Source organism: Peromyscus maniculatus, chromosome 5, assembly GCF_049852395.1.
Source record: "Peromyscus maniculatus bairdii isolate BWxNUB_F1_BW_parent chromosome 5, HU_Pman_BW_mat_3.1, whole genome shotgun sequence".
NCBI classification, from domain to species: Eukaryota; Metazoa; Chordata; class Mammalia; order Rodentia; family Cricetidae; genus Peromyscus; species Peromyscus maniculatus.
The window spans coordinates 117,022,810-117,035,116 of NC_134856.1; the positions used below are offsets into that span (position 1 = coordinate 117,022,810).

The following is a 12,307-nucleotide window of genomic DNA, read 5'->3' on the forward strand; positions in this document are numbered from 1 at the left end:
GATCTATTGTGAAGGTGAAGGGGAGATGGAATAGAAAGACTACTGTACTAGTACTCACAGTGTGTCTATCAAAGTGGTAGAAACTTGAGCTTTGTATGGGAGGCAAAGGAAGATGAAAAGTGCCCCACCCACCCCAGCTGTCCATCTGCCGTTGGTCTTGCTAAGAATAAAGCAGTTGGGAGGCTGGTTCCTGGATGGGTTGTGGTGTACCCTTTCCTGGTTCTGTTTCCTGGGGCAGTAGGGTAGGTAATGAGTGTGGCCTCTCAGTGGTGAGAAAGAAATGGAGTTCTTATGGTCCTTTTCCCATTGGCTCAGGTCACTGGCCAAAAGGAATTTCTGTTCATAGTTCCATGGGTACCCAACTCAAGGATTATTATAACTCTGCACCCCTACTCCTTGTAGTTGGTGTCTACATCTAACCAGAGGAGCTTGTATCCTGAGAGAACTAGGTACCACCCCCCCCAGGGGGCGGGGGTCCTCTCCTCAACCTCTGCTATCTTCACACAACATGGATATACGGCAGCTCGACCCACAAGTGTGAGTTAACCTACCTTAGAAATTGGAGGCTTGAACTCAAGTCTTTATTTATTGTGGAATGGCCATTCTCTAGTTGGCCTTTGGTGGAAGTTCAGGGTATATTTTTGGACAACTGCCTTTATATACAGAGGTTTGAAGCTGATTTGAAAACCCCTGTGCTTTATTTATAAATGTAAATTATGACGCCTCTCTGCCAAGAAAAGAGACAGAAGAAAGAGGAAAAAAAAACCTGGACATGATTTTGCAGTGACTGTATTCTAATACAGGTAAATTTCCCTTAAGCACACTCCTAAGAGACTGGGGAGTAAGATCTGTGTAATTTGGACATACCTAGCCCCAAATATGTCATTTTTCTTAGTAAACATAAATTTTATTTCTGATACTTGACATGTGAAATAAGCCCTAATTTTAGCTAGTTGTTAATATTATATTGTTAATATAGGAAGCATGGCAAGATGTTTTTTAAACTGGGTTTAATACAGAAATTTTGAGGTAATGAAGAAAAATATATTTTGGTGCTAATATTGAAGTACTCAATAAATCATTTAACAAATAGTTTTGAAAGTGTGTGACAAAAACCAAGAAGAAAATAGGTTTCAGTGTTAATATCTAAGTTTTCTATAAATGGTTCTGTTAGCAGTAGTTTAAAAATGACCAAGTGTTCAAGTGTCAAAGTAACAAGTTTAAATAGTTTAACTATGTAGAGGATATGGCATATTTTTTGCCAATATTATATATTAACTAATACCATACAGTTTTATAATTACTGCTTGGGTTTGGAATAGAGCCACAGCCTGCTCAAAGGTGGGGTTTGGAAGATTTGGGCTGTTGTTTATGCAAAGAAGGGGAAAGTAACGACCAAGAAAGTGCTTAGAGCTGGTGGAGCCGAGGAGATGGATGGCGTGTGGGCTCAGCGTTCTCGGCAAGGTCAGAGGGACTTTCTGGGGATCTGCGGTAGTGAATGTATTCAAGTCTCCCCGGTCTGCAGCCATACCTGTGACCCATCAGTGTCTTCTAAAGTTTCTGTTGTGCCCACAGGCTCTGCCATACTGATCACTAGCATTCCTGCTTGTCAGCTTTGGAAAGCTTTGGCTGGCTTTCCTGCCTGGGTGTGCTTTGCTCTAGGCAGGCTTCAGTGTGCAGTAATTTCCTACATCTCTGCTGAAAAATGACACCCGTCAGGTGATTGGATAAGAGACTGCAGGTCATGGTGGCTAGGGTCTGTTGCCTAAAAGAGCAAGAGCAGATAAAAGGTGCTGGAAAAGCCTCACGAATTTGTTCACTATTGCAGAAATTTTCAGTTGAAACTAAAACTTTCCCCTGATAGTTGCAGAAGAAATGATAAAACTGAAACCTTGCAATGAGCGGAGTCCTGTAGGCAAGAGATCTCCGGCCTTTGGCCTTGCTGTGCTGATAGTTCCAGCGCTGCACAGCCCAGCCCCGTCTCCTGAGGCCCTTTTGCCTTGGGACTCTACAGAGAATGCATTGGCTATTATTTTGAGTGCTTATTGATGCCTTAAAGCTTCTGCCTCAGCTTAGTAGTAGCCCATGACATTTGAAGTGTGAAATATGAAACTTATGAGCTGAGGTACCCAGAGTACAGCCACACACATGTTAAAGATTCTGCAAGGCTGGCTAAAGTTCTTGTACATGGAGAGTTGGAATGTTGCAATCTAGAACCAAAGTACATTGGGTTATTTTCAGCTCCTTTTAGTAGCCACATTATCCACCTGTGTCTCACCTAGCTTCCTTTGACTATCATGTAAAACCTTTGAGAAGTATTCACTTTTATAGATCACGGAATTCCTCCAAACTCAAAGCTAAGAGTGTCATCAGATAGAGTGTGCAACCTATAATGGAGGTTTCTACACTTCGCTGTAACTGCCTATCTGATGTTTTCACTAGTGTATTGAAAAGTGCCTTGATTTTGTTCTATAATTATAAAAATGTCATGAAATTGTGTTCACATTACAACATGGTATTTGAGGTCATTTGAACCCATGTTCCTGGGCCATGGTCACTCATACTTGGCCTAAGACTGAACTGTTCTCTTTTTCCTTTTGAGGCGTACTTTGTATTGCCAAGTCTGTAAATGGGACTTTAGTTAGCCTGATCAAAACTGTTTTTTTAACGCCATAGAATAGAATTGATTTGTATAGAATCCTCTTAACATGTTATAGGCTCTTAGAAAATAATTATACGGTAAGGATCATAATGTAAGCCTGGAATTTTTTTTTTGGTAGAATTCAGTCCAGCTATAAAAAGCTACAAACATCTATCTTGTATTCATTAACTGCTTTCATTACACCACCTGTTTTTGTCTTCTTGTCCACCAGCTTTCTGTCTGGAGGCTGTACATACTTCTGTTTGCTAGCAGAATGGCCTCTGACTTTTTAATAGAAATATTTCTAGGGATTGTTGGGCTTGCCCAGGGACAAGTGCACAGGTGTCCGCAGCCCTTCTTGGAGAACAGCTGAATATAAACACTTGCTGGCACATGTACTTTCTCAACACTTCTGGCCATAGCAGGTGGCTTGTAGACATTTCTCCAGTGACCCACAAAAGGGAAGCTGTCCTTCCCCATTAGAAAGAGTCTGGCTGGATCTACTCAGCACTAGAAATGAGTGCCTAATTGTTACATGCAGCAGTGTGAACGAGTCTGAAACTGACCATTACAGCAGAAGAATACATTCTGTGTGCTGACATGCTTGTAAATCCTAGGGGATGCAAGTGCCTTGAGAGTGATGGATGAGACTGTTAAGGATGTGGCAATCCAGGGTATATGATATTTTATTATTATTATTATAGGTTTTTAATACTGGTTTTTAACCCAGGGCCCCTCACATACTAGCTAAACACTCTTGCCAGTAAGCTACATCACCCGGCATTTAAAAAAATTATTTTGAAACAGGATCTTGCTAAGTTGCCCACACTAGCTTTGAACTTGACATCTTCCTGCTGGGATTACAGTTATATGTTTGTATTCCTGGCTCTGTCTTTAACTTGAATGTGGCTACAGATTCATATGTGTATACATCTGTCAATATCTGTCAGTTGATGTATTTTCTACATGTATAGTAGAATGTTTTTCTGTTATACCATGTATATGCTAGAAGGGGAAATAAATTATCATTTTTTTAACAAAAATTAGCGCCACAGACAACAGTTAACTAGAAAAAGAAATTTCAAATTGAACAGAACAAACTGAAAACTCCACTTTCACAGAAAAGGTACCATGTCTCATGACTTGCTTCCATATGATTTTAATATTATTGTTTTGAAGCAGGCTTTCACTATATAGCCTTAGTTAGCCTGCAACTTGCTGTGTAGACCATGCTGGTCTCAGACTTGTAGGCAATTCTCCTGCCTGTCTCTCAGGTGCTAGGTTTACAGTCCTGTGCCATCACTGCCAGCTTCTATCTTGAGTTTTGATTGATGGTCAGGGAATTCTGTTTAAATTGTCAAGATTAGAGATTTAGAACAGGGCAGACCTGGGTTTGGCTTAGTCACCTGCCCTAGCTGTGTGACTTTGGGCAAGGTAGACTCTCTGTTTTGGTTTTTCCTTCTCTGGGAAAACAGAACTGCAGAAGCATAATGAGTGCTCCGAAGATGGAAGCACTTGTTAACACTTTCATTAATTGTGTGTCTTGATTCCTGTGGGGCTCAAAGTTAGATGGTCTTGAGCAAGAAAATAGAGTGTCTTAACTTCACAGGGAGTTGGTTTCTGTGGAATTAGCAGAAACGGGAAGAGAAGGACCGTCCTGGGGAGGGACAGGTGCTCAGGTGAGCTGTGTTTCTTCTGTGTGCCTGATGGGATCATCAAGCCATTAGGGAACTACTTACCTGCTCTCTCTGCTTTCAGGTCACCTCCAACCTGCTCAGGCATCATTGTTTTGAGTTCATTAATCTTTTTCTTTGCTGAATAATGATATCATTGCTCAAAAAGACCATATTTCTGATTGATTATTGAAGATCAATTCTGACATTTAGTAGGTATTGCTTTTTGTTTGTTGATATTAAACAAAATATATTTGCCATTTACTGTAGGAAAAATGTTTGATGTTTTTAAATGTTTTGCTTAAATTTGAAAGACTTTGTTTTATTAACTTGTTAGCTGTGGATAATTTATAAAACTAACAGCGTGTACTAATAGGAGAGTGAAAGTTGGTCTCGTTGTCCTCAGGTAAACATTGTGGTTTGTGAAAACAGAACTCTTAAATTGGGTGGAGATCTCTAATTCAAGGGTTTGTTGATGCATTGCAGATGCTAGCCAGAGGACAGTCTAGGTTCTCCAATAAGTTTTTTAGAATCCTAGCAACAGGAATAGTAAACTAGTAGAAATAGGTCCACTGGGCCAGATCGAAGGGCAAATTTTGATACTGGAATTTGAGGAATGTGTAAGCTGTGTATGTTGAATCTACTTACCTATAGATTAGGCAAACATTATGCCAGATAAAGAGAGCCTGGGATTGGAAGGCATTCTGTAAGGAGTGCTGCTCTGGATTGGTGAATTATATGTTTTCTTTGGGCTACCAGCTCACAAATAACAACATGGAGACATTAATTTTGAACGCTTGGCCTTAGCTTAGGTTAGGGTTGTTTCAACTAGCCTTAGATTAACCCATTTTTTATTAATCTATGTTCTGCCACATGGTGTTACTTCATCTCCATACACACTGCCCATCCTGCTTCCTCTGTGTCTACCTGGCAACCTCTTTCTTCCTCCTATCATTCTCTCTCTGCCCGGAAGTCCACCTATCTCTCCTGCCTAGCTATTGGCCATTCAGCTTTTTATTACAAAAATCACAGCAATATACTTCACAGTGTACAAATATCCCACAACAGCTCTGGGCTTAGTGAGAGCACTGAGCTGGCATCAGGCATGATGGATTTCAAGTCAACAGTTTCAGCATACACCCAGAAAGGAGCCTCTGCACCAGTGAATTGAATCACTCTCTGTTTGCTTTGATGTTGAACTTAGGCCTTTGTAGTTGAACATAGGACATCCAAATTTGTTATTTCATCATTGATGTATACATTTGTATACACCTAGAATGGTACAAGAATTTTTTGTTTGTTTTTGAAAAGACAGGTCCAGGTTTTTATAAGTTTTAATATTTATCATCTTGCACTAGCATATTGCAAATGAGTTTGTTTGCTGTTTGATTTATTTAGAATGTTATAATTGACGTGGCTAGCTGAAAGACAAATTTGATGCCAAGCAAGGGTAGACTACGTTATGACTCAGTGTACCTTTCCTCTGGGTCTCTGCAGGGCTGGAGGTCCGGTGGGTGGACTGCTACTTTCCCTTTACCCATCCTTCCTTCGAGATGGAGATCAACTTCCGTGGAGAATGGCTTGAAGTCCTTGGCTGTGGAGTGATGGAACAGCAGCTTGTCAATTCAGGTAGGAAAGAACCCCATACTACATTTACAGGTTTCCTAGAGGACCTGTCTATTCTCATGTGACCTCATCTGCACAATTACCTACAGTTGTGTCACCAGGGACATCATCACCAGCCTCTCCAAGAATGCCCACGAGACCCATCTCTGATGCTGGGCTTGTCACTCCTCATTTTGCAAATGTGTCCTATCTTTGGAGATCCCTTTTGTCAGCTCTTGGCAGCTAGATCTGCATCTTAGGATTCTGTACTCATTGGAGGGGTTGGGAAGGGTGTTGTAATTGCCCCAAAGGCATTTATATATGTGTCACATGAGTGCAGTTTGTCTTCCCAGCTATTCAAGAATAAAGCTAATACATAATCCTTTTTTGTTCTTATTGCATTCAGTTCAGTAGCCAGAATTCAGGAGAGATTTTATAACTACACTACAGCATAAAATAAAACCACACAGGCCCATGTTACTGAGTTGCTCCCCACTGTCAGCAAAGGTATTACCATCAAGTGAAAGAACCTGGACAGACATGGAGCTAATTAAATTCTAACCAAACTTGAGAAAGCTCTTTGCAACTCTTTTCTAGGGGACCGTTAACTAATAAAAATGACACCATTTAGACTTGGCTTCAGAACTGTGCATTTTAAAAATATGAGTATATGAATTTAGTTATGAAAGGTTTTTTTTTTTTTTTTTTTTTTTTTTTTAAGGGCTAGGGATGTAGCTTAGTTAGTCAAGGCTTGCCTAACATGCATAAAGCCCTGGATTTGATCCTCAGCACTACATAAAATTGAGCATGGTGATGTAGGTCTATAATCCCAGTACTCAGGAGGTAGAGGTAGAAGGATCAGAAGTTCAAGGACAACCCCCTTTGCTCCTCCATCTTGCCTCCCTCTCCATTACATATTCCTTGGTCAAAGTGACCTTGGGAGCTGTGGTGTGTTGCCTGATCTGCTTTAATTGCAAATGTTCATTGCCATAAGTTGTTTGCTGGTTAATGGCCTCTGTCTTCTAGTACACTGTCAATACTGGACCCTCACAAAACTGTTCTTGGATAGATACTCTTGCTGTTGTCCCGAGTATTGGAGATCTCTGGCTATAGTTTGGAAGGACTGGTCCCTTCATGCATTCCAGCATGCCGTAGATAGGTAGATGTTGGGGTGGGCCAACTCAAAACTCTGAATATAGGCCTGGGTGGTAGGTGAGTTGGTCAGCTGGGGCCCCTGCTTGGACTGCGCCCCCTCAGGTGAGGGGTGGGGCCATCTCTCCTATGAGGGGCGAGGCTAGCTCTCCCAAGGCCAGCTCATCATGGCTCTAGGACATCAACATGGCTTTAGGTGGCAGTCCAGACCACTGGCATCTGAATGGCTTTTGGTGGTAACAAGGGCCAGGTACATCAACACAGACCCCAGCTGCAGTAGATCCGTGGACCCAGACATGGCCCCAGTGGCAACACAGGTCCAGATATCACGTGGCCTCAAGTGGTGGTGCAGGCCTCTCACATCAGGCTGTTCCTCAGCACTGTCACATCTTCAGTTCCACCTCTCTCCACAGCGCATGAACTGCTCTGCTTCTCTTTCTCTCCCATCTCTCCACCAGACACTTACTCATTATATTGACTCCCTGCCTGCGTTGCCTGGTGGCAGCAGGTGGTCCTCTGGCCACTGTCTCTACCCATCATGGCAGCAGGCCTACAGTGCCTATTCTTAAAGCATGAGATGAGCTTGATAATTTACATGAGCACTGGAGTTGGCCTTGCTATACATGTTTTCATGTCTACAGCATGTTTTTTTCCAAATGGTTCATAGAATGTACCTTTTCTCTTCTTCCTTGTGCTCTATATATTCACTGTGACGTTCATGCTCCTAGACTTAGTAATTGTGATGTGAGTGTTGTCTGTTCTCCTGATGATTTGGCTAACCACCTCACACTCCCTGCTTTGAGGACAATATTGAGTCATGTCCCAATGCTATACAGTTTCCCACTGGGATGACTCAGGTTGCTTCTGTCTATTCGTATGGGGTATGGGATACAAACATCTGAAGCCATCACCAAGGGATGATGACTGGATATGATTGTGCCAGGAAGGAATTTATCATTCATTGACCCTTTTGAGGTTCCTAAGATTATACATAGACCAAGGCAGAGAGAAAGGTCTGTGGTGGAAAATAGCTTAAAACACCCTATCTGTGTCTCTGATGGCTAATCATGGTTGTCAACTTGACCACATCTGGAATTGACTAAAACTGGAGCAGTTAGGTACACCTGTGAGAGATTTCTTTGATTGGATCATTTGAGGTGGGATGACCCACCCTAAATCTGGGTTATTTGAAGCCAGAAGACCCACCCTAAATCTGGGCCACATCTACTTGTGGCAGTCCACACCAAAGGACATGGAAAAAGGAAGCTTTGTATTTTTCCTTGCTTGCCCTCACTCTCACTGACAAGTTCATCTGTCCTATTGCTAAGTTATTCCTTCACTGGGATTAGAGCCCACTTCTAGATTCCAGCATAGTCTGAAGACCAGCTGAGACATCCAGCCTAGTGGGCTGAACAACTACCAGGTTCTTGGCCTTTCTATCAGGAGATAGTGATTGTTGGACTGGCCAGATCATAGGCTGTAAGCCACTCTAATAGATCCCGCTTTAGTATACATATTCATTCTACTAGCTGCGTTCCTTTAGAGAACTCTGATGTACAATTTCCTTGCCTCCTTGGTGAATTGCAAAATGGATTCTTGGAAAACCTTTGTAAATCTATTCATTATCAGTTTCTAGTGTTAAACAATTATTGTTTGCCTGTTTTGTATAAAAATTTTCTTTCAGTCTTTCTAAGGCTAGTAGAGAACAGAGTCAGTATTGCCCCTTTGAGACTATTATGATACACAGACATAAAAATGATAACAGTATCGTGGTGTTTTTAGCAGAGGAATGAGTAGTAGGCACAGTGAAAGCGAAGCTTCCTTTTAAGCTTAGAAAAGATTATCAGGAAAGACTCAGGATGGAACATTCATGATATTCATGATAGATGTTGGAAATGTGTCTCAGGATAAGTTCGGTTCCTGTTTCCCAGGAGTCATCTTTGTCATCACTGCTGCTTCCCAGTTGGTGTTTGTATTGTGCTTTCCCTGTGTTAATGTGAGGCTTTTTCTTATCTCTCCCTCTTTGATAGCTCATCTCTGCAGTCTCTATGTGTTTTAGTGTTAGTGATTTAAGTTAATCACCTTTTAAAGGGCATCAGCCTTGATATAGCCTTGGCTTGTTAGGTACACTAGACATGCTGTTTAATAGTTAGCATTTGAATAAATGCTAGACAGGGTATTAGGCCAGGAGGTTACAAACATAATAAAACATACCTTTTCCATGTAAAAACTTACAACATAGTAATTTGGATCCAGAATATCCCCCAAAGCTCATATATTCAATGATTGGTTCCCAGGTTGGTGCTGTTGGATGTGGGGTGCATTGGAAGGAAGTTAGATCACTAGGGGCATTCCCTTAAAGGGGATTTAGGCTCCTTCCTGTTTCTGACCTCTATGATGTGAGTAGCATATTTTGCTACATGTTCTTATGGTGTGCTACTCTACCCTAGTCTAAAACACCAAAACACTGAGCCAACCAACCATGAACTGATACCTCCCAAACTGTGAGTACCTCCATGCTTTGAAAATGCTGTGTTTGGGATAAATTGAATATTCCTCTAATTTTGGTGTAGATGATGTCATAACCACAGTCAAGATAAACAGTATTTTTATCATTAACATGTTTGCTCTTGACCTTTTCGTGATCTGCCCCACTGCCAACCTTGTTTTGTAACCACTGATAGCTTCTGCCACGTTAGTCTTCCTTTTCTAGTATGTTCTGTAAATACTGTCATGTGGTCATTATGTATTCTTTATATATGGCTTCTTTCACTTAGCATATAGCAGTTTTGAGTTTTCCTTCTATTAAGGTATCAGTCACTGCTGTATCAGTTCATTGACTTTCATTTTGAATAGTATCCCATTGTGTAGGTGCACTTCAATTTGCTTACTCATTCATTTTTTTTTTTGGGGGGGGGGCGGGGATGGGTGTTTGGATTGCTTCCAGTTTCAGGCAAGTAAGTATGAAGCTTCTATAAATATTTGTGTAAAAGCCTTTGTGTGGTGGACATAGTTCTGTTTTTTGACAAAAAAATCCATGATAGAATGTTCTCTAAGTGTCAGTAACATCCAAGTAACTGCCTAGTGTTGTTCACCTTTTCAATGCCTGCTGACATTTCCTCTCTTAGTGTTGAGAAAAAAAAAATGTCTTCTACTTTGATTACGGCATTCTCTTCTGTGTCCTTTAATACTGTCAATTTTTCCTTATGTTTATATATCTGTGTTTTGCAGAGGAGTTGCTCCTTTCATCCTTGTGAGATCTACATTTTCATCTGTGGTATTTCTTTCTTGAAGCCTATTTATATTAAAATATTGTATATTTCTCCTCCTTAATTTTTTATTGTTATATTTACATTTGTTATTCCTGGCTCTGTTGAAAACCTCATAATTCAATGTATATTTAATTCTTTCTAGCCCTTTTCCCTTGGTGTGGAAATTTTCCCTTGGCATTTCTTACAGCCTGTGTTTGCTGTATCTGAGCATACCTTTCTTCGTTATCATGAAGAATATTTTTGTTGAATATAGAAGTATAGCTTGGTGGCTTTTTCCTTTCTCTTAGCAATTGTTGTCTTAAATATATTGTATTGTGCCCGTGGTTATATGAAAAAACATAATAATTTTAATTGCCTACCAATTGTTTGTCTATCTCTACAGTGTTTTCTGTTATTTTTTAAAGCTACTTTCCAGATTTTTACTTTTGCTTTCTTGATTTTCAGAAATGTGATTTTCATATTTTTTAGATACTGTTTTCTTTGAATTTATGTAACTACTCCTTTTTTCCCTCTTTGTTCTCCCACAGAGATCCTTTTTAAAAAAAATTAAATTATGTTTTTATATGTGTGAATGTTTTGCTTGTATGTGTATCAGTTCATCAGTTGCTTGCCGTTGTCTGCGTAGGCCAGAAGAGGGTGTCAGATTCCCTGGAACTGTAATGAAAGGTAGTCTTGAGCCATCATGTATGTTGGTGCTGGGAATCAAATCTGGGTGAACTGATAGTGCTCTTAACCTTCTCCCCTTCCCTCCCCTTCCCTCCCCTTCCCTCCCCTCCCCTCCCCTCCTCTCCCCTCCCCTCCCCTCCCCTCCCCTCCCCTCCCTCCCCTCCAGTTCCCTCCCCTCCTCTCACTTCCTGTTCCTTCCCCTCTTTTCTCCTCCTCTCCCTCTTCTCCCCTCCCCTTTCCTATCTCCTCTCCTTTTCCCTCCTTTTTCTTTTCTCCTCTGCCTTTCAGATCTGGTGAACCCTGTGGAATAACCTCATGTTCACTGGTTATATCCTCTAGTATCTCAGTTTTGCTGCCCTGGTCATCACATGACATTTTAGTTCCTTTGTAATTGACATTTGCTTGTGTTTCACAGTTTCCATTTTCTGCCGAGAATACCTGTATTTTTATTCTTACCAAATGAATTGTTCTTAGAGCAAAATTACTACAGTCCCTTTAAAGAACCTACCTGATTATTTCTACACCTGGGCCATCTTGAGACTGATATCTGTGGGGAATGGATCATGCCTTCCTTCTTTATACTGGTTGTGTATTGTGTGATGGCACTGTGAAGGGGCTTGTGTACCTTCTTGTCTGGTTATAATCCTGTGATGATGGCTGGGATTTGAATAGGTGAACAACCTTCGGTGTGCTTCTGTGCACAGTGGTTCTTGTCTCAGTGTCTTTGCTGTGCTGATCTGCGTACTTTGGAGATGAGTCTGAAACCTGGGAGAGAGGCTCACCTTCCATTGCCTGGGATGCCTGTGGCTCTACAACTACAACTAGGAATCACCTTTAAGACAAAAGTAGCACAAGTCAAAATAAACAAACAAACAAAAACAAACAAACAAACAAATAAATAAAAGAACAACTAAGAGATGCTTGCTATGGATCATATTGTCAGGTTTTGACCATTCTTCATAATTTTCCCCTGGCTTGCTTCCCAGAATCCTTCACTGGCTGTTTTGTTTCCATGCCCAGGGCCTTTGTTTTTAATCTGAGGGAGAGGTACATGAAGTGACCTGTAGGTAAGATCTGTGATCACGCCGATGGTCCAGGTGAGAGGACAGTTACGTGATACAAGTATGTGAGTCCTATGGAAACATGTGGTTGTATTGGTACCACTTGCATATTTCATCTGTGGACATTATTAGTCAGGATCCAGGCTGGTGTACTGAGGCACAGTAAGCGAAGGCTGTCTGTGCTCAGTCTGACTGCCATCCCTTCCTTTCACCTCCCTCAGACTCTGAGTCTCGGCC

The 12,307-nt window shown here is 41.2% G+C and overlaps 1 protein-coding gene across 9 annotated transcripts in view; it reads left to right on the top strand.

Annotated features, from left to right (window-relative positions):
• The window catches only part of Fars2 (phenylalanyl-tRNA synthetase 2, mitochondrial), a 448,933-nt gene that overhangs the window by 141,720 nt on the left and 294,906 nt on the right, over positions 1-12,307 (top strand). For 7 of the 9 annotated variants that reach the window (XM_076573181.1, XM_015990774.3, XM_006972769.4 and 4 more), the window contains one exon: positions 5,812-5,943. The exons of the other annotated variants lie outside the window; for them this stretch is intronic. In XM_076573181.1, coding sequence (XP_076429296.1) covers positions 5,812-5,943 — 132 coding nt within the window. The remainder of the gene's footprint in view (positions 1-5,811; positions 5,944-12,307) is intronic. 9 annotated transcript variants of the gene reach the window in all.